Source organism: Sinohyriopsis cumingii, unplaced genomic scaffold, assembly GCF_028554795.1.
Source record: "Sinohyriopsis cumingii isolate HCF-2022 unplaced genomic scaffold, ASM2855479v2 utg000229l, whole genome shotgun sequence".
NCBI classification, from domain to species: domain Eukaryota; kingdom Metazoa; phylum Mollusca; class Bivalvia; order Unionida; family Unionidae; genus Sinohyriopsis; species Sinohyriopsis cumingii.
The window spans coordinates 406,444-430,446 of NW_028315879.1; the positions used below are offsets into that span (position 1 = coordinate 406,444).

The 24,003-nt window shown below is 39.0% G+C and overlaps 1 protein-coding gene across 2 annotated transcripts in view; it reads right to left on the minus strand.

Annotated features, from left to right (window-relative positions):
• Positions 1–216: 216 nt before the first annotated feature.
• Positions 217–24,003, minus strand: part of LOC149774422 (mitochondrial inner membrane subdomain organizer 1-like) — a 39,286-nt gene continuing 15,499 nt past the window's right edge. For both annotated transcript variants that reach the window (XM_089945144.1, XM_089945142.1), the window contains exon 5: positions 217–4,910. In XM_089945144.1, the coding sequence (XP_089801270.1) occupies positions 4,608–4,910 (303 nt within the window). In that variant the 3' untranslated portion in view covers positions 217–4,607. The remainder of the gene's footprint in view (positions 4,911–24,003) is intronic.

A 24,003-nucleotide genomic window follows, 5' to 3' on the forward strand; every position in this document is an offset into this window, starting at 1 on the left:
TTATATCTCCCAATCAGCACTTTAATTGAGCCTGTATATTTCTTCATCAGATAAATGGTCATATTCCATGAAAATTTGTTTTACTTAATATTTTGTATGGATTTTAAACAAGATTGTTTTTTTACCAAACGGAATCATCATAGAAAAACTGTAAGTGTGTCTATTCCCAGTAAATTAGTATCTAATTTTTAATATATAATGCAATTAAAAAGGAAAATAAAACCAAAATTTATTACATAACTCAGAAATGGTTAGCTGAACTCAAGGTTTTAGCAAATCATGCTAAACTTGCAGCCAATGCTGAAAAATGAGAAACCAAACAGGAAACAAAGGCTGCCAAACAGTTGGCTAAATTTATGGAAACAGCTCATAATGGGATCCAAAACTTTATTTAAGCAAGCATCCAGGGAAACTAGACTATACAGACAATAAGAAAAGGCAGAAAAATGATAGCAAAGACAGCAAGATTGGTGGGCAAGGTAGGTAGGCAAGCAGTTAAAAGCTAAGGCAGCCAGCTAGCCAGTTAATGTAGTCAGCTAAGGCATCTGGGTTGGCAGTTAAAACTTAGAAAGCTAAAAAGTCTGAGAAGTTAGCTAAATGAAACTGCAATTTAAAGAATGCCCAAATGTTTACACCAAAACCAGAGATGAAAAATGATTTGTCATTAAGCTATTAGCAATTTTAAAACAGACATAAAAATATGGAATTTAAAAATGGATCCATTACAGATGTTCAGTGAAGTTAGTATTAATAAATTTGCTATTCATGTATTAGTGACATAGCAGATAATAATGTGCCATTATGGAAAGTGAACACATGATTATGATAATGGGTACTACCAGTTAAATCAGATACTCCGAACAAATGATGAATTTCATGATTGCTATTATGAAAACAACAAAGATTATCTTACATAACTATCCCAATCAGTCGAACTTTACCGTATATTACCAAAAATAGATATACTAGAACATGATCCATTTTTAACGAGGATAGAAAGAAGTGTATATTGTAAATAGCTAATAGCTGCTAACTTAATTATGGATAGATACAGAACAGCATGTAAGAAAGTCCCAGAGGTGAAACTTTACTACGCTCAACCTTACAAAATAAAATTTATGTAAGATATGTGATATCAAATACACCACACAAGATATTGGTCTGTACATAAAAGCCTTAATTTCTTCCAAATATTTTTCACCAGTATTACATGTAGATGTAAAGAAGAAATCAGGTTTAGGACCGATTGACCTGATAATACATGTATACCCATACGTAAATTTCTGTAAGTCATTCTCTAATAAGCATTTGGCCCCAGTCCCCAGGTTACAGATCACTCATACCAGATGATGGTGATAGCAGACGAGGCTGCCATTGTTCTTCACAAGGTGCTTGCACAAGAACTGACCAAATAAATGTTGAAGATGCTGCAGATTTAAGGATAATAAACACAAGAAAAATATGTAAACATTCTAATAAGTACACAGTGTCTTCCATCAAGCTCATCTGGGTTCCTTGTGCAAAATCAATTTGGCAAATAATACAAACTTTCCCATTTCATTTTGCCAGTAAGTAACTAACATTTTTGGCAAGACAAATGTAGACCGGTGCTATTTCAGTGTCTTCCACCACATTTACAGCCTGCATATGTGGCCATAAATCCTCTGGTAACCCCGTGGTGTATATAAAAAGAAAGCAAAATTTAATTTTGTGCCATGCAGCAACATGTTTGACAATGCATCAAGTGTTGGTGGCATGCTGGGTATAAGTCTCGTGTTTGATTGTATGATCAAAATCACATCTATATACAGTGTGCAGAAAGATTTATCAAAATCTTTTCACCAGATTCTGCTTTTCCTCCTGGTACCAATTAGATTTTCACTGCCTCAGCTATCACAACCCAAGTGTATGCTGGGTGTGATACAGTATATATTTCATTTTTCATTGCCTTATATTTGTTATATTCATGAAGGGTAAGCTTAAACTCTTCAATAGCGATGATTTCATAGACATGTATGATGGCGATGATTTCATACAACTGCATAGTAACCATAGACATGGTTAAGTACAGGTCCATACAATGTACATTCTCACAGAAATAACCTGAAATGCAAAACAAGCCCAGAGTCGAGAAAGCATGAAATGTAGATGACAATAATAAGTTTCAAATTTATCAAATTGATAGAGATAAATGCCTTCAGGTTTCAGGACTCAACTATGAATATAAAAACTCAACCAAAAGCCAAATTAATCTTAACGCTTTAATAAAATCTTGCTCCTAAAACTGTCAGCAAATGATTAATTAGAAAAATTAAAACTAAGTGATGGAATCCCACACTGACAAAAAGAGTAAATAAACCATTTTTTTAATAAAGAAACGAGCAAGAGTCCCTTAAAAGGACTAATGCTCTACTGGATTAATTTGTTTTCTCCAAGAATTCAAGATCTCACCATTTCTTCCTTTTAACTGCTGATTGTTAAATACTTCTGTGAAATTCTTAAGTGATAACAAGACTTGTAAATTACCTGCTGTGGTGAGCATAAAGAATGGCTCTTATTTCCTTTAGACCAACAACACATCTGGTGGATACCCCCATATTAATACTGCTTTCTCTTTAGGAGGAGTAACTATGACACAATTTTTAAGACAGGTGCTATGGTGGCCATATTGGATATCAGATTAGGTCCTTGTTCATTTAGTAACCACTTGAACAGTAAGTCTTTTGGTGAAAGCACAATATCAATAATGACCAGCCATTTAGGAAAAGTAAATATAATAACAATATTGATAACAATATTAGTTAGATGGCTGATGTGACAGCAATATTAGAAATCACACTGGCACCATTTTCATTTACAATTGGGGTCCCAAGTGGTCTAAAGCGCTCATCGTTCCTGATCACTGCCATCTCACCTCTGTCTGCGTGGGTTCGAGTCGCATGCTCAGCTAACGTGGGTACGTGAGAAAGCCTGCCAGTAGCTTCTGGTGTGTCAGTGGTTCTTTCCAGGGTTTTCCAAGGTTCTTCCTCCACCACTGAAACTGGCTGCCATGTATAGCCTATCTTGTGCTGAAAAATGGTATTAAACCCCACAACAACAATAACAATCAATTACAATCAACAAGACATTATAAAATGTCTTTTGATGAAAACCCCATGACCATTTTTCAAAAGGAATAATAAAAAGAAGATTTTTAAAATCGCCACTGTGTCAGGCATACTGAAAATCTAAACGGCACCATTAGGACAAACTAAACATCATTAGAACCTATTTAGTAATACCTCTATTATGATACAATCATCCAATTAGGAATAGTTAGAACAACAGTTTCAAGATGGCCACTGTGGTGGCCATATTGAACACCATTCAGGACCAACTAGACATCATAAGAAGTCTTCTGTTGAAAACTACTACTGGCAATATTACCTTTCTCTCAGCAATAGCAAGATTTTCAGGATAGCCACTTGAGCAGCCATATTAGCTATCAGAACAAAACATTTTTCCTTTGAGACCAGCTAGACATCATAATAAATCTTTCAGTGAAACCACAATGGTGATATGACCATGTGACCATCAAGTCAGGACAAGTGATAATAAGATTTTCAAGATGCAAGCAATAAATCATATCCACTGGTCATATGTTCCATCTGAGCAGATGGATAGTGCTTTTAAGGAATCTATGTGGCAAAGCATTAGAGACAAGTGATTTTCATTTCCAAATGCGCATGTAACAAATCTCACAAATTACATCATAACAACAATCATCTAGACACCTTCAAACTAGCAAAATGAATTAAACCAATCTTTTAGGATCTGACTTTTGAGAGCCAGAAAGCTCAGCAGAATTCATTGGACCAATGTTTAGGTAGCTGCTTAAACACCTATTGCCCATGGCAATGTTTGAACCTACAAGTCTGTGAATCCTGTATGCTTACAAATATTACGAACAAAATGTAACTGATAAAAAGTTCAAATGTCAAAATATTTATTCCATATTTGCCAAAGCAAACAAGCCATCACATAGAAACTTGTAAGAAACCGTGAGACTTATATTAACGATGACAACAAGATGGAAGTGACACTGACAGTGTATCGAGTGACATGTAGGATCAAGAAATAAATGAAACATAAAATTGTTCAATAACAATACATGCACTATAGCGAGACTGGCTGAGTATAAAGCTTGCAGAACATAAAGCATTACGAATCAAAAACAACCTCTTTCAATGTATTCATTCTTACATGCAAAACAAAAACTTTGCTTCCCTGAAATGTATTTGATCTTTTCCCATATGTTGGGCTAGTGGATTTGTCCAGTCCTGAATGTTTTGCCATACAAGGGTCCTAACTCAATCAATTTGGTCAAAATAATTATGAAACTCAAAATTAACCCAGATGTTGTAATTATTATGTTTTATACATTATTTTAATTTATAATCAATGAAGTCCTTCAGAAGAAATTGTGCTGAAACAAAATTGGTGATGGATGAATAGACACGACTTAATTTATCCTCCAAAGAATATGGCAGCATCATAAAAAAAGTCAAAGGTCAATACAGTTTATAACTGCAACGCATGTTTCTAAACTTATGGTACATGTTATACAGTCATCTTCGTAACTTCTTTACTACCCATCCAACTGCACTGAATGGACTCAATAGAATCTTCTTTGCAAACCTAACTGCTTGTCCCAAGAGAGTCTTCTCCCTTCTTTGTACATCCGTGTCAGCCCAGAGACCAATTTTCTTCCGCACTGCATTGCTCTCTGCCAGAATAAGTTGATCCAGAAGCATGGATTGATAAATATTGGTGCTCAGTGAAAACTTGGTCTTCAGGTCTTCATAACTTGATATCTTACACAATCCAAGTTTTACAAGTTCCAAGTTGACGCTTTTGCTCAAGAGGAAGTTCTGGCAAAGAAAGCAAGGAATTTTAGCATCTTTATAAGGATTATGGAATTAAAAGTTTAAAATGTGCTTGTATAAAGTCAGTTTTGCTGGGACTTAGCTAAGACTGCATTTTTTCTGCAAAATTTCAAACTGTTCCAAGTTTGTACATGGACCACTCCAGTGGCCTAAGTGGTTACAGCATCTACCTTGGAAATGGGAGGTCATGGGTTCAAACCATGCCCAAGTCATACCAAAGACTTATAAAAATGATACTATCACCTACCTTGCCTGGCACTCAGCATTAAAAGGTTAGTGTTAGGACTGGTCAGCCTGTTGTCAGGATAATGTGACTGGGTGAGACATGATTCTACATGTCTGTGGCAAGATGCCCCAGTGCTAGACATGACTATAAACTGCCACACTGCAAACATCATAGCAATATGACTAAAATTGATAAAGCTACATTAAAAATCCAAATCACAAACACACATCAATTTTGTAAGAAATGTAGAATAGTATTCATTAGCTAAATGACTGCTTGATAATTGATTATATCCAAAAGCCTTGTGTGAGTGTTGGTGGCTTTCTTATTTTTGCGATTCTTTTGATATAAATCCCATAATTTGAACAATCTTTAGTAGTGAGATTAACTCTGAAGATTAGTAATTACTGAAATTAATTGATTATAATCTCAGATGAGAATAGTTTCTTTCATTGGAGCAACAATTGGAAACAGAATGCACTGAAGAAAAATGGAGAAGACTTAACTAGCTTTATTTTCATAGCACAATAATAATAAGATTAACACTAATCAGATGACTTTCTTTAAAAACTAAGCAATTTTGGCACAAAACTTTGCACTTCTTCAAGATATCAGGGAAATTAATATAAAGTCTTGTGAGTCTAGCTACTATTTCATACATGATCTCAAAATGATAATTAACTTTTCACACATTAATTTTCATGCACTGAAAAATCAAATTATTTTTTCATGAGCGAACAAATCTACAAATTTTCACAATCTACACCAAGCATTACATTCAATTCATATATAACATCTTCTCTAAAATTATAATAAACTTTTCAAACATTATTTTTCATACTCTGAAAAATATTTTTTCAGTACAAAAACATATTGAAACTTTTGGGAGCCATGCCACAATCATGTTATATCCAAATTCCTATTATAACAGAGTGTGCTATGATGGGGTCACTGTATATGTATTCCCAGTCAAATTGCAGAACACAAAGCTGCACAGTGATGTAAAATGAAATGAGTTTTTTTAACATAAAGCAATAAAAAAAATAAGACTATCAAAGTGTGCAAGTATTAATGAATTTTGTTAACAAGCTTAGTAAAAATTTAGTAGGATGGAATGCGACACGTAGACAGCTTAGTAAAAATTTAGTAGGAAGGAATGTGACACGTAGACAGCTTAGTAAAAATTTAGTAGGAAGGAATGCAACACGTAGACAGCTTAGTAAAAATTTAGTAGGAAGGAATGTGACACGTAGACAGCTTAAGTGCCTTTTTACAGTGTTCTGGAAAAGAATGATTGTTTGTTTTTGGTTCATCAATAAAACATGCACTCCCTCTGAAAAAATGGATATGAAACAAAATAAGTAATGCATTATACACACCATAATATGGCAATGTAAATTTTACTGAAAATAGCTAATATTAGTGTCTTTTATACATATTTTTATACACATGATTTTAATAAGAAAATGTAAAAATAAATGTATATAAAAATGACAGTCAAAAAATAAGCAAAAAATGGAACTGGCTTTTGTTATTTATCTGCTTTAATTTGGAAATACATTTTTAAAAATACATGTATGTGTACATAAATTCTCAAACACATAACTCTTTGAATTCTTACTTTATAGCTATGAAAATGTAAACCTTTTTCAATAATAAAACCAATTTTTATGAACAAAAATTGTTAGTACATATAATTATGACTTTTAAGACTGAACTGAATATGAAAAAATAAAGGGCACAAAAAATGACATGAAATACAATAGAGTTACAAAAAAATGGTTACAAATTTATATAAGCTTAAGCAGCAGGGGGGGCGAATCCGACAACTTTTTCGACAAAATTTGATTGAGGCTTTAAAACGACAAATAGAGCCTTCCTTCGAAATCTCACTTTTCGAACAAAAAAAAAATAAAGTCTCCGTTTGGCAAATGGAGACTTAGCGTTTTTTGCTCGAAAACGCTATATTTCGCGACAACATCTCGTTGGTGTTTTCCCGTGGTAATCATCGGGCGTCCCGCGTCGATGTCATCGCCCCCCCCTGCTGCTATGATCTTACAAATAGAGTGATCACTAACTCCTCCTCTTGTAAATCAATTAGGTTATTTGACTGATCTGTAATTCTAAAATTAATTCTCGTTAAAAACCGATTATGGCATCGCATATAGACCGGATTAATCGGACTCTCAATGATCAAAAATCCCGGAGGGGCTGTTGGTGAAAATGAATAAAGGATATATCCCTGTTGAGCTTGATTTGATTGCTTGGTATCCACCTGGTAACTCCCTTCGATAACATCACACACTAGATTGATCGCTATCACTGATGCGATATTTACGTTGTACGGGGCAATATGCCTACCACCATCTCCGTTATCGTGTTTGAGGATATAAGTTGATGAATCGAGAAAATCATTAAGAGACTTTCTTAGTTCTGGCGCGTTGTATCCTGGAAACTTGAAATTGGGTAAATCGGCTTCTGTGATATTATACTCGGTTAGGAATTTTTGTTTACTACCATCGCTGTTATCGGATATCATTTTAACGACTCGTTCATTGATATATTCCATGTCTGATATAAGTTGATTTAACACCTCAACGTGTTTTCGTTCTTTTGTTTCCCGTAGCTGTTCTAGTTGTAATTGGTAATAATAATCAATCTCGGCAAACATATCAGTGATATCACTTAAAATAAATGTTAATATGGCGACCGATTCAGTAGTTTTCTTATGCTGAAAATACCACTGCATGATATTCCTGTCTTGAAATAAAAACCAACTGGGTGATAACGTGCTTTTTATAGTAGATAAATTACCTAGATACCGGGGGGTAATCTCATGATACGATTTCTCATTCGTGCGTAAGTCCTCGGGTGGATTCTTAGGCCATCCTAGTATGGTTCTTATTGAACTGTTATAAATATCAACCATATACCCCGGTGTGCTTATTTCAATCGTCGACGATAACGTCGGTTCATGAACCGTAATAGCGATTTTTGATTCCTTTCCTGTGATCGATTTTATCCTGCGTTGAAATTCCTTATTGATTTGTTCTATTTGGTATGACCCAGTTGGTATTGTAACCTCATTCCAGTCTGGGGTCCCATCGGGCTTATTTGTCCACGCAAAAACCAGCGAGTTATTAGGTTGTTGTCCGTTAAATGCGTCCGCTCGGATATTAGGCCAACTGTGATATACTCGCAATTTTGCCAGCGCTATTTCCTTCACTGGAACCGGCGATGGGAAGTTCACACTGAATTCGGGTTTCGTTGACGTTATCGATATCATATTTGTTTGTACCGGAGTGGTGTTCTCCGCGATCCGTTGAAGCAACTGAAACCCTTCGGGGTTCAGCGACATTATTATTATTCGTTGTTTTTAGTGTCTAATTTCAACAACCAGGTGGTTCCGGCTTCCAGTTAAAAATCCTCGATTTTTGACATCGCGGAGCTATACAACTGGACCATCGTGGAGAATTCAACATCGGATATGAACAAATTATCAATCGATAACGAGATCAACCCGGATAATTTCGAGTACGCGTCGGATACTATTTGATGTTTTACTGTATACTCGTCGAGTTTTTTCTGAAAACACGATGATATCTTTTTAGTGATTGCGTTGGCGACTCCAGCAATTGTTGTCATCGCGGAGATAGCGATTGGAACAGCGATCGGGGCTATCGTGGTCACCGTGGATAAAATAACACCGGTACCGGCTACTATACCCGACACCGAGTACACGACCGCGTCGATGGTGGTTATTTTTCTGCGGTATTTTTTTATTTTTGCGCGGTATTGTTCAGAAAGCGTTTTCAAGTTCGCGGAGAATTCTTTTGCGGTATCGAATCGATATTGATGTGACGTTGGTGATACCTCTGATTCAATTACCCTGGTGGTCATTTTTATTTTAAAAGAGCTAGTGTTCTTAATTACTTAGATCCGCTACAAATTCCACATACCATGTGATGTTTGTCCTAAATAGACTGCTATCAACGGCCTTAATTACAAACCGTTCAATTGTATCCTTGTCAATGATTGTTGACACTGTATTGTTAAACCCGGATGAACTCGACGATGATATACTAAACTGCATCGCCGAAATCAATGTCAATCGATAAATGCCCTTAACAGTTGCGGTGATATTTACTGTATTCTGTGTAGGAGTCCAATCGAATGATCCATGCCGAATTGTGTATACTATGTTGATGATGTTCTCATGAGGGATTTTTATTTTTTCGAATTGCTCTGCTACTCTCGGTAGTCCGTCTTTAATCGCTTCAACATCAGTTCTGATTGTTCCTATTTCCTGTGTATGCCCGTCTATACTTTTTTTGTTCGCTGCAACCTTAGTAATGAGTGTATTTATATCCTGTGTATGCCCGTCGATATTTTGTTTGCTCACTGCAGTATTAACAGCGAGTGTATTTATTTTCCTTATCTGCGTGTCTATATTCCCTTTATTCGCTTCAACCTCGGTTTTGAGCGTTACTATTTCCCCTGCATGCGCGTCTATATTCTCTTTGTTCACTTCAACATCAGCCTTGATTGTTTTTATTTCCTGTCCATACGCAGTGATATCATTTATAGTTGTTGTAATCTCATCCAGCTTGGTATTTTTTTTACCAAAGAATTTATCAAAGTTGTTATCGATCCTGTTAAAATTTTTTCGCAACGTGTAAAATTGACCCGACAGTGTTGTAAACTCCGAAATAGTATTTTTTATTGTTGCAAGATTCGGTTCGGTTGCCATCGGGGCCCCAAAAAAACTAGTGGCAGCGAGTTGTATATTGGTTACCACCATATCCATCCTTATAAAACCATCCCGGATTAATTTCACCGACGATACATGTTCACCCGGCTTGAGTCGTCCGTCTCTGGTATACAGCGCGATAGTGTCCTCGGCGACATCACGCCGTCGTGTTAAAACGTCATCCAGCGACACATTACTGGATTTCAATTTACCCTGGCGGTCTTGAAATACAACTATTTTGCCCGGGTCGACACTGGTTAAATTCAACGTATCAGCGATTTCATCCTCAATTAGTTTTTTTATGTCATCGGTGGCGGGCGTTTCCGTGGGTTTTTTCAGCGCCGAAACCGGTCGTCCCCAAATATCAATCATCGTTATTGTAAAAAAAAAACGGCGTTTCTAATTAACCCGCCGGGCCTCTACGACCCCACTAGTGTATTCGTTTACAATCACATGAGGTGGTTTTCGCGATGATGAAATTGCCGCGAGTACGTTCAATACTTCACGGCCGCATATCGGCGGGTCGCTTAACTGCTGTGTTGGCAGCGTGGAATAAAAAACCCGGGCTGAACACGTCCGGATATACCGCATAAACTCGTTCGGCGGGGCTAACCCGTATGAATCAAAATAGACGATCGCACGCGGATCAATCGCGTACGCAACCCAATGAGTTCCCGCTCCGGAGGACCCATCGAGGTTAATTATGCCGGTTTCAATATTTCTTGGTGCCGCCGGTAATTGATCCCTCATAAAAACACCTCTGAAGTTTTTTATCGCTAACGAGTCGGCGGCGTCTATTAAATCAAAATTAGACATAGGAGTCATTAAACGGTCCCCGGTAGTCTTAGACCCTTTCCCGAGTACCATGAATACGGGGTTCCCGGTAGTCTTAGACCCTTTCCGGCCACGGGTCGTTTTTTTTTTGTAGCCTTTCCCGGTTGCCTTTTTCAGTGCCATTCCCGCCGTGGTACCAACGGCTCCTAACGCCGCCGCCTTAGCCACTGCTGGTGCGGCCGCGGCAATCAACGCTGGAATCGCAGCTAACAGCGGAAATATCCCACCGGTCTTTTCCATGTTTTTAATCGCTGCGGCCGAGAAATCTACCTGAACACCCTTTTTATTCTTCATCGCATTATTGAAATGTTTTATTTGACGCGCCGTCAACGATATCTTATGATTACCACCTGCCATCTGTGACGGCTTCAGCGTTATTGTGGTCCCGCATTGTTTAGCCGACTTTGATCGTAATTTCTTGACTTGACCATCAGTCAACTCTACACTGACGACACTATACGACATTTATTGTAAACGCGTTTTGTGCTTTCAATTACATGTTTTCCACTGGCGCATCAACGATTCTCATTCGTCCACCAACACCTTCCAACAGCATTGATTTATCGCTGAGGATGACAGCAATAGCTCTATAATTAGCAATAGTGCCGCGAGTTACATTAGCTCGGAAGTGTATATCAACGACGGATTGTCTTGTTAAATCAAGATGTTCCAGCGAAAAGTAATAGATCGGATATAGTTCTCTGAAATCAAGTTGTGATATTTGCAAACCAGTGTCGACGTTTTGATCACGACCCATGTACGACAGCAATCGATGATACACACGTGCGATATGGTTTTGACCGTAATTAAGTTGTATATCCTCAGATGGTTCCTGCTGGCCGTTTATTCTCAGCGAGACGTCAGTAACGCCTAATCGATCAAATATCATATGGCTGGATAATTGATCATCAACTCTCGTCATATCCTGCAACGCAACAAATATATGACGCGGAGCCGAAATACCTTGTTGTGATGCCAGGTTCCATGTGAATATACCATTGATATTTGATTGCTTAGTATCTGTTGTTGTTGTTAGCCAACTTAGTAATGATTTTCCTCCCTGCTCCATGAAGGATAGCAATCGTGCCTCTGTAGTAATGGATGGAGTCAACACCGGCATCCACAATGATATTTTAGTTAAAACGACTTTACCAGGGTCATTATTTGGATTTGCAGTATCCGCTGGAATTCTCCAAATTGCATTTCTATCATCACCTTTTCGCACAAGTACCACGGTATGCTTTGCTCCGTAGATAACTTTTCGCACGTTCCTACAAAATCCAAATATATGATGCAGTGGAATCGCGCATGAGAAAGATCTACGCGGTCCTGTTAACATTGATACGCGCGTTACAGCTCCGATGTTGAAATTAGGATCGCTGTTTATAATCATATTCTCAACATCAGCATCAGCGTCACCAGCATTTTTTTTTTGGTCGTCTTACCACAAATTGCGAGTTTCCGGCAGTGTTTTTAGTATCCTTTGCAAACATCATAGATGGACCCGCTGATCTTGTATAATCGTCGGAATATCTTGCTAGCCCGATTATTGTTGTAGCAACATCAACATCGCGTTCTATAGACTCGATCTCTCGCCCGTCAATGAGATATTTTGCGCTCTCAAACAGCGCCATTACGCCGTTATTGACTAAGCCAACTTTGGTACCATCTGGATACGGTGCTGGTACAGCAGGAGTATCGGCCTCTGTTACAAGTTCTCCTTCGATTTCAATAAACGCTTCACACGGTAAAAAGTATTTACTGGTATCATGGACTTGAAGTTCAATTCGCGATCGTATGTCGGGTTGTACTGCATAATAGGAATAAAATTGATAATTACGGACAGAATCATCCTTGTGCACTGGTGCGTCCATATCAAACGCCGGGTCAGCTGTTCGTTTAAACATTTTATTTAATAATACGCTGATGCATCTAAATCATCGTCGTCGTTTTAAACCACTCCCCGCTATTATGTTTGCGGCGTCATCTTGATTATTGTTTACCAACGACGCTAGTTTTTCTTCCACGGCGTTATTTATTACTTTACTGATATTCGCAGGCATCACTGTCGTTGATGGCATCACCGGTGGTTTCTGTTTTTTTCTCGAAAATCCCCTGGATTTCACCAACGACATTAGTTTGTCCTTTGCTGCAGAAAGCGCCTTTCCGGCAACGTCTCCAATAGCACTAATACCCTTATCACGAATAACATCAATAGCCTTCATTCCTAATTGTTTGGCTAACGGCGCTACTTTTGGAGCCATTCTTGTAAATAACCCCGCAATGGTGCTACCGAGACCATCTCCATAGTACGCGCGGTAAACAGGCAATCGCGAGTTTACCACGTAGACGAGTACTGGTTTATCGTGGTTGTAGTGTATGATCATCTTTATTATAAAAACATCGGTTTTTCAATTAGTGATTGTGATCACCACCCCCTTCCCACCGCCGTGTGGAAAACCGGAATAAATTTTATCAAAATTTCCTGGGGTTTTTGCCCTCGATAAAAATCCGGTTTTTTTCCGGTTTTGGTCATTTTTGGTTGCTTATAGTCGTTTTTTTTCGATTTTTCAGCAAAAACATCGATTTTCTCTAAATGATTTCCTGGGGTTTTTGCCCTCAAAAACCAACCAAAAACGGTCAAAAAATGGCAAAAAACGACCAAAAACGGTCAAAAAACGACCAAAAACGGTCAAAAACGGCCAGAATTAACAAAAACGATAATTTTTTTAATCATCCACGAGTTCGTCTATGAGCGTTCGATACGCACTAACGTCCATGATACCGCCCGTAAATAACCGCTTGCAAATATCAGCGGCCTCATTGATTATTTCCGGAGAGTTATTTCCGGCTCGTTTTCCTCCGATTAGTACCTCTAGCCGTGATATATCACTGAGAACACTGTTAGGACAGGTAACGCCGTAGGATTCTTTACCAACAGAGTATCCTTTTCCTTTTTTTGGTATTCTACTTTTTACTTTATTGTGGAATGCGTCGTAATCGGGACCATCACCACGTAGTAATACATCTTTATGTTTACTCGCTAAATACACTATTTTTGTCCAATCCTTTAACGACTTTATATTTTTCTCGTAACCGCTATTGATATGCTCCTTATCTCGTGTTTTCTTAGCAAAATTGTTGGTAGCAAAATCAATTAATTCTTCCCTCCTGTTGCTGAGGTCTCTAATTTGATCCCTTGTGCTCTTCTTAAGTACATTACGGGGTATATTCCTCTCTTTTTCTTCTTCTGGTATTTCTTCTTCTGGTATTTCTTCTTCCGGTATTTCTTCTTCTGGTTCTCTTGCGGTAGCACCTAGTTCTTCTTCGTCGGCCATTGTAACATAAGGTTCTTGTGGTTCGGTTATAGCGAGTGGTGGTGGCCTCCGTGTTGTAGCAGCCGCTAGTGTTTCTAAAGACCTTTTTGTTTGTTCGGTCTGAGCCGCTATCTTTTCAAGCGCATCGAGGACGGGTACAGTTGCCGCCGTAACATCTTTGGTCGCTTTAGTTACCGGGGCAAAGAGTTGTTCGCTTCCAACAGTAAAATCGGTTTGTAGTTGCTGCCGCGTTTGAAGTTGCTCTCGTACCCTGTCTCGTAACGGTATGAACTTTCTAAGCGCTGCTAGCCGCTCTCTGGCTAGCCGAGTAGTGAGTGATTCACCTACCATTATTGCAATTGCGAAGCAATTTCTAATTTCCCGCCGAGTGTACCATCGGGGGCTCCACGGAGTTTTCGTCTATAATCCTTCTAATGTTTTTGATCTTGCTAGAAATCTCCCGGCGTCGTTCATAAACACGTCCGAGTTTTTTTCGTATTATTTCAACGGCAGTGAATAGTCCAATGAATGCATTTGCGTCATTGTGGTACAAGTTTTCATTGATCGTATGTTGTAATCGTTTTATAAAAAAGTACTCGCGGGCCAGGGTAAAACGTCCCCGTTTCGACTCATAATCGGATAATATTTTTTCGCTGTCGAGACCATCAGATAATTCAATTCCTTGATTTTTTAATTTTGAAATCTCGGCTAATATATTATTGATGTCTTCGATATTCATTATTCCTATAAAACATTTTGTTTTTAAATAAAAAAAAAATTATTTTACAAAATGAACCCGCGCGGTGTTATTACTATTGATAGTATTTAAACATAAAAGAGGTATTACAGACAATTCGTCATGGTGACCTTATTTACATATGAAAATCGAATTTTGCGTCCGGTCTTTTTTGAGATCGCTGAATTCTGTATTCCTTCTGCAACAAATCGTATTGAGGCGATACAAATGTCAAAGTATCTACTGGCTTCATTCATCGACTGAAATATTTTTTCCTCGTGAGTTGTTGTATCAATTGACTTTACGGGTTTTGCTTTGTTTGAGTATTTACCAGTTTGGCCTTTTTTGACATTCTGACTCTGAGAGATGGCTTGCAGGTTTGTAAGAGAATTATCAGTCTTATTATTATTAATATGATCAATAACGAGACCGTCGTTGATCAGTCCGTTGAATACCTCAAATACCGCCCTATGAACATGGTACTTCTTCTTTCCGGCACCAAACATCAGATACCCCTGATTACTTTTCCATCCAACCGGCTTCTTCAGTCTACAATTTCTAACAATGCCGTCGCGAGATGCCTCGTAATTAACGAGCACAGGGTGAGGTCTGAACTCTTGGTCCATTTATATAATAATACTACTTGTCTAATTTATTATTTGGTTTAATTATAAATCTTTCAACGTAGTCTTGGGGGGTTTTGATGACGAAGTCTGCGGTAGGGTCAATGACGGCGTTTTTAATTCGCTTGTCATAATAGCGTTTTAGTTCCCTGTATCGCTTTCCGTCACAATTGATACACAACCGCGATTTTCCTCTTACACCGACGTGACAAACCAAGCACGGGAGGGGGCCAAGAGAACCATTACGAACGCTTTGTAAATGATACCCGCAGAATTCACCTCTACATGATTTATTGCACGGGGTTGTCGACCCAATCATCAACCATTTGCAGTGATTCATTATACTATATTCTTTCATTTAAATACTTGTTTTAATTATATGGATGAGTTCGAGAGATTAGCAGCAATTAAGCCCTGGAAAAATATTAAGTTCAATTTCGATAGAGTCCTCAAGGACACACCAAAAGCGTTAATAAACGATAGAACCCTGTTGAGTAAAATACGCGATTGTATCGATGAATTCAAGCGTGATGGCGCATCTCATAGTTGGTCAACATTTCGAATTGATGGCGTTGTTGATGCTACCATGAACGACAACCGCGCAGCAACGATAATATCACAACTTGACGGTAAAAGGTATTTCTTCAGAGTAAAATTCATTGTCCGGGTGGAATCAGGTGATTGGATCATACGTGATAAATTTGAACCAGTTCTCAGCGACAAGAAAACAGTCATTGTTAGCCGCGACTCCAAGCCCGGGCTGTTAACCGGAATTGACAGACCATACTATGAACGAGCGTATCCTGAAACAGCAGTTGTTTATGGAATATACCCGTTAAATAAGAAACCTGATATCGGAAAACTGAAACCGATGAAACAGTCAACGGGGATAAATTGTGTAGCAGAACGAGTAATAGAGCATTTTACAAATGCATGTCGAGGAAACAAATTGACTGATTTACGACGTAGCAAAATCAACCAGTGGGAACTAACCGTAAAAGAGCGTGGAGCAACCATCAGCGACATAGCGAGATTAGAAACATCGCTGAGATTTCCAATAACCGTTACAACGATAACCGGTGAAGTATTATACGAATCGAAGTACAAATCAAATGGAGCCCCAATCAAAATTATTGATCATAACGAACACGCATGGACGCCCGCGATCACAGTGTTTCCACGGGATAGAACAGTAAAGTATATCCCGGGGGAATTCCTGGAAGAGAACGGGTTTCTCGCGGAGAGGAAACTATTTGATGCTATTGCTTGTTTGTGTAAAAACGACCCTGTATCAGTGTGGTTACTTCGCAGCGCTGATACCTTTGATCAGTTTGTAAGACCAAACGGTGAATTATACCGCACTGAAGCGTTTCACAACAAAATGAAAAAAACCGCCATAGAATTTGAAGAGCATGATGAACAACTGCTAACAAATTGTTTTACGATTTCATCGGTTGTAGCTCATGTTGCAGCGAGGAAAAATGCGTGGAGTCCAACACGCAAGGAATTTCTACCGGATGTACAATCCAGTTGTTTGGAATACTATCACGGTGGACTATGGAACACTGAATACAACCGCGACGCTATGATTTCCGTTGATATGGTTGCCTGTTATCCAGCGAGTTTTCTCGGGTATGGATCCGCCGCTGAGTATTTCAAACGATTTGGACACCCCAGACATGAAATGACTCGTGTTGCTATTAATGGACCACTGCCTGATTTTGATTTAACTGGATTCGCTCGCATAGTATCATTTGAGTTCGCGGCAGGACTTCATCGCTGTTGCTATATTTGGATCGGTAGACACATGGCTGAAAAGAAGTGGTTGCCAATAGCGCTGCTACGGTATATGATTGATTGTAAAATGCTAATTTCGTTGATTGTCAGCGACGCGATTATATCATACCGAGCGCAGACTGAAGTCTGGTTACCAGAACCGGAGCGTCTAGATAGCATAATTGACGAGTCCAAAAAACACATCGATGCCGACGAGGAATATATCGTCGAATGGTCCAGGAGGATATTCAACCAACGAAACCACGAGGCAAAAGATCTCGGTAGAAGAATAATCGGTAAGTTCACACAAGGTGGAAAAAACTACGACTACAAACGATATTGCTCACGGCTGATTATAGATGACGCAGAATATGATTTCGTAATCAAGGACGCAGTGGCAAAAAATAGATACGTGAACTGCGAAACAGCTTTCTTGTCCAATGGAACGAGGTTGGGTACAGTTGTTACCTACAGCGATGGAGACAGCCCGGCATACCCGCATTTGAGGGCGTCTATGCTGGGTTACGCCGCTATCAATTTATTCTCGATGATAAATAGATTCCCCGACACCGCGGTTAGAGTAGCCGTTGATTCATTTTATGTTGACGTAGCGTATAAGGAAAACGTAGCCGAGTTTACTAGTCCGGACGAGAGTTGGGGTACATGGAGAATTAAAAAAGAAATACGACGCGATTATTCCCCGTCAGCGGATGTCACCGTTGAAAACAATTACCTACGCGGTGATAAATTGTCAGAATGGTCTAATGCACCACCGTGTTCTGATCCAATTTGTAGACATAAAACAGTTTATTTAAGCGGCTGTGGCGGGTCAGGAAAGACGACTCGGGCAATTGAATTATTTCGAACGCGGACAAGTATAATCGTGCTTACACCGACCCATAGACTAGCGCGAGAAATAAAACAACGAAATGTTGACGCCGTTACTTATCACAGCTTTTTTCGATACAGTGGCGGTGAGTGGACTCCTGATCGAATGGGTGAAAAATTTATTCCTGGGGTTATCATTTGGGATGAGATATGTACTGTTTCGTTAGATACTTTACGAATGTTTCTTGAGTGGTTGCTGCGCGCGAATACAGCGGTAATCATGTGTGGGGATCATGGCCAACCACCACCATTTGTCGGCGAGGGTCCACATGATTGGTTAAAGGGTTTTGTGGACTATTATGAAGAAACCGATACTGATTACCGAGCACTTGATGAACAACTGCGCGGGGTTAAAAAATTAATCAGATTACAGCCGGATAGAATTCAGTGTGAAATAATCCGCGAGGTGATTCCGGAAACGCCGTTAAATGAATTCTGGGAAACATGGAGACCAAACGATTTGATTGTAGCGAGTAGAAAGATAGTCAGGGACACACTTCAGCGGAAGTTGTTTACGTTGCATAAGGAAAAGTTTCCAACGCGTCCAGTGCCGTTATGTTATAGACCCGCGGATACACGGCGGCAGAACATTGAAGTTGAAATTCCAGCCCCGACAGCGTCGGGGACAAAAAAACAGGTTCTCGTGCTGAATGATATCGTGCTCGTTGATATCAGCGTCGTCGAGGACGCGCTACGTGCTGATAAATCCCCGTGGACGCTAGGATACGCAACAACAATACATTCCTCGCAGGGACTAACCATCACGGACACAATTGTTTGGATGGTTGATAATCGCATCGAATGGTCGAATCTAGTCTATCTTGCAGTGTCCCGAGTACGGAGGATAAATCAGCTTCGAAGAATTGTTATTGACGGAGTCAGTGACGAAGTCACCAACGACATCATCGATGCAAGCGTCATTGATAGAAAACTCTCGGGTTACCGCCAACAGGATAAAAAAAACAGCGGCGTTTTGATATTGATGCCGAATTAATAATTGCGTTACGACAACAACAGAATAATCACTGCGCGAGTTGTAATTGTGTAATGCGCTGGCGTTATTCGGATAAAGACGCTCGCCAATTTACCGTGGACAGGATCGATAACAGTCTCGGTCATGTCAAAAACAATGTGAGGTTGACATGTCTTGAGTGTAATAGACGCAACGGCGCTAGTTAAGACCACGCGGGGGCAATTGAGTATCGTCAGGTATCACTTGTAGTTGCTCGCGTGTAAACCCCCGCTGTGGGGCAGTTGGATCCAGTCTATAGATCGGTGGTCTACCAGTTGATCGTGTTATCGTTGATATGTTATGTGTGGTAACACTCCAGATAGGATCAGTAGCTCTTTTTTTACCGCCTTCAAGCTCTCCTGGTTCATACAGATATCTCACGGTAACATCGCCGAGAATCGGCTTGGAAACGCTATCTATTTTTGATCTTCCGGGTATATACTCGTATTTAATCGCGTCGCTGGGCTTCATGTTGATTGCTCGGGTAATCTCGTTATTTAACGCTGCAATTACGCCTGGCAACCTTTTGACCCATTCACGAGATCGTTTTTCTTGGATGAATTCCTTCGCGTATTGATATCCAAATAACCGTTCAGCGAGAGTCCGATTGAATCGTTCAACAATTGCCTGATCACGATGTAGCGCAGTATGACCTCGTCGTATCGCGACGCTATGATGTTTCAGCGTTGATAAAACAGCGCCGCGAAATTCACTACCGGGATCAACTTGTAATAGATTTGGCCAGCGCAGAGGACCTCTTCGATAAATTCTTTCAAACGCAGCGGCTACTTCAGTTGCTGACTTTGTTTTTAACGGCTCCGCTTGTTTGTATCGACTCGCAACATCAACTACGGTTAGCGCGTATTTGTAACCGTTGTCATGCGGCAGAAATAGTATATCAGCCTGATGAACTTCATTAGGTACGCTGACATCAAAGCGCGAGAAGTTGATTTGTTTAGGCGGTGGTAGATAGATTTGCCATATAGCCTGTTTGGATAACCAATTAGCCGCAGTGGCCCTCGTTACTTTTGCAGCGCTTGCAAGCTTACCAATTGCGGCCTTTCCCTTCCAGTATCCTCTCGGAGAATAATAGATGGATTCCATGTTGTTATTATAAACGCTAGCGTTTTCAATTACCAGCGCGAAAAGCTCCGCTTCCAATCATTAATTTACCTTTCATAGCCGATTTTACCAACCATGAGGCTAATTTTTCTTTGAAGGATTTATCAGGAATAGCATTTAGCGCGTGAATTAATTTTACGTCCGCGATATGACGCTGTTGCAGATCGCCACTTTTGTAAGCAACATCATGAGCATGACACGCCTTATCGATAGCGTTTATTGGATACTCACCGGGTTTGGGCTGATTTTGATCATCGAGTCTGATATCTAATCGCGTTCCGGGGCCACAGTAGCTATATCCTGGGAGGTGTTTTTCTCCTGGATACTTTGCCCACGGGGTTCCGGGGAGTTTTGATAACTTGGCTGCAATATCACTTCCTCGCTTTTTTTTAAAACACCCCCGGGTTTAATAGAAATAAATCTAAATTTCTTCGTACCGCATTGTGCACACTTGCCAGTAAGCGCCGATCTGTTATTTTTTGTTGTAGCGGTTGTCATATCATTTGTGCCAGTACGTACTCTACACTTTACACAATATAGATCCATAATTTATGTATAGAGACATGAATATAATTGACTTTTCAGCGACTAAAACAAGAGAACCAGTTAAGCATGTTGCAGCGTTACCAAACTCGATCCGGATGATTATCATCGGACCATCTGGATCCGGCAAGACGCAATTGTTACTTAATTTAATAATGAGATGGATGAAGTGGGATAAGTTGTATTTGGTTGCTCCTAGCGTAGATGATCAACGATGCTACGAGGTGTTGAAAGATTTCAACGAGAATGCATCAGCGATCGCTAAAAAAAATGTCATTGAGTTTATTACGGATATCAATGATGCGCCAGGTATCGATGATATTGATGGCGACGTTAACAATCTAGTCGTGTACGATGATGTTATGTTAGACAATCAAAAAAACCCAGCTAGGATATTTTCCAGAGGCAGGCATAAAAACACTGACGTGATATATGTCACTCAACGATACACTCAGATTCCAAAAGTAATCAGAGACAACTGTAATATTCTTGCTGTATTCAACGGCGTTGATACACACACGCTACGAAATATTTGGCAGACATGGTGCGGCGGTGACATGGACTTTAATGTTTTTCGAAACTTTTTTAGTCATGCTCAGTCGACCCCACATGGATTTGTAACGATAAATTTACATGATCCTCGGACACGATATCGTATCGGACTTGACCAAATATTCGGTTAAATCATAGCAGCAGGGGGGGGGCGATGACATCGACGCGGGACGCCCGATGATTACCACGGGAAAACACCAACGAGATGTTGTCGCGAAATATAGCGTTTTCGAGCAAAAAACGCTAAGGCTCCATTTGCCAAACGGAGACTTTATTTTTTTTTTGTTCGAAAAGTGAGATTTCGAAGGAAGGCTCTATTTGTCGTTTTAAAGCCTCAATCAAATTTTGTCGAAAAAGTTGTCGGATTCGCCCCCCCCCCCCCTGCTGCTTAACTGAACTGTTGCCATGGTGATAACAGTTCAATAAACAATATCAGCAATCTACATCCTGGGATTTAATGTTATGCCCAATCATTTTATCTGCCATCTTAGAAAAATGTTTTATTCAAAGTGCTGTGTATTTATTTTTATCAAGAGAATATCAATCTGATTTCATAAGTTTCTTATGCTTTCTAGAAACCATAAATCATAATCCATCTTTGTCCAGTAGGAAATGGGCAAAGCATTGCCACAGTTGAGTACAGTGCATATGCTTGAAAGGCAAGAACACATATCACAAAACTAAAGGATCTAAACCTGTTGGACTGTAAGGCACAAATATCACAAGACAAGGATTTGAATCAACTGAGCTGTATATTACACATAGTACAAGACCAAAGGATCTGAACCTCAGGCTGTAAGGCACAGATATCACACAAAAAGCATTTGAATCAGCTGAGCTCTATATTATACTACAAGACTAAAGGGTCCGAACCAGTTAGATCATCTTCCACAAATACCACAAAGATTAAGGGATCTGAACAAGATAGACTAGGCATGGGCAACTTTCTCCAGAGTGCGGGCTAGATAAGCAATTTTTTAAAGCCCCATACTACGATGTAAATTAATGGATAAAACCAGGTCAAAGGCCAGATTCATCCTGCGGGCTGTATTTTTCCCACCCCTGAAACAGACCATCTGTCACACACAAAATATATATTCGCTTAAAAGTCAACCTTTTTTACTGAAAAGTTGATTCATTCAGAGTAGACGTAGTCTTATAAAAAATTCTAGGGTAATGTTATAAACTTGCAATGTTTGCAGTACAGGTATATTTTGTGAATTCAAATATATTTTATGTTTCTATGCCAGTAATAGCATTCAGAAATGAGTATATGGTATGTACCATAATTTATCTATTTCATGACTATTCATTTCACAACACCTATATCTACATTTATTTTTTTGGATTTTAAAATATTATGGGTAAATTAAATACTACCCACTGCAAGGTGAAATGTGCATCAATGTTGTTTACTGTGGGTGTTTACTAGCAAGTATATTGCTTCTATTTTGTGCAAGTCCTAACAACCTGTATTTGTATTAATATCTTTGTTTAGTTGTACAAACACTTGTGTTTGATGCAATAAAATGTCTGATTTAAGCTGTATTTTCCATTTACATAAATTATATTTTTTTTATTTCCAAATTTTCTGCCACTGCACATGACCCAATAAGACCTTGGCTTGTAAAAGCAGAACTCACTTGTATTCAAGATGACAATCCTTTCGATTGGGACACAAATTTAATACATGTGCTTATTCAGTCCAAAGCAGAGTTCTACATCTTCCAGTGAATGTTTGACCTTAATCCATTTTAGCTTGTAAAGGCAGTATCCTTATTATTTTCCCAAGTGACAACCCTTTGATCAAGCCAAGAGTATGATACTTGCTCAGCACTAAGTAACACAGGGTGATCTTGCCACACAATTGAAATATTCAGTTGCAGCCTTGAACAGATTTCACAGACTATCATCCATGTATTGCTGACAGAACCAAAGCTCAGTCTCAACATAAACACCCACATGTGATAGTGAAGCCAAGGAATCGGGAGTCAGATATTTACAATTAACTGACCATGACAATTTACAATGATTAGACAATAATGGATGATTTCAGAACTTTATCAAACAATAAAGATGAATTCTTGGACTTTGTACGAGATGACATTAGACAGTGACATTCATAAGATACTGTGAATTAAAAAAACATAGACTTAACTAGCACTGTTTATTTGAAAGATGCATGGAATTAACAGTATGGGATACTGTGAAGTGGATTATTCTTAACTATTTTTATACTGATATTTGACCCACAGCCGAATTCATGGATTTATCATATAAATGGATTTCAAATTTCAAGCATTATGGACTTTAATGGATTTAATTAGGGCAAACTGTCTGCTGCCAATTTATTTGTGACGTGTTCCACTCAGTTATATAATTGTATTTTACATTGGTTCTCTCATTACCTGTCTGTCTGTCTTTCTGTCTATCTAGGGCTTGTTAATTTTTTCCAAAATGCAACTCTAACTCACTGATGACAGATCTGACTTGCAAAATACACCCCAACTTATAGGAGGGTCAAAGAGATTTTGGCTCTTTGTAGCCCTTAAGAAAGGGGATGGGATTTTTATTCGAAATAACATATAAGCAAGTATATATGGTAACAAAAAAAAAAGGAATCTAAACCAGCCAAACCATCTGCCTCACAATTCAAAAGATCAAAGGATCTGAAACAGCCCAATCATCTGCCACACATA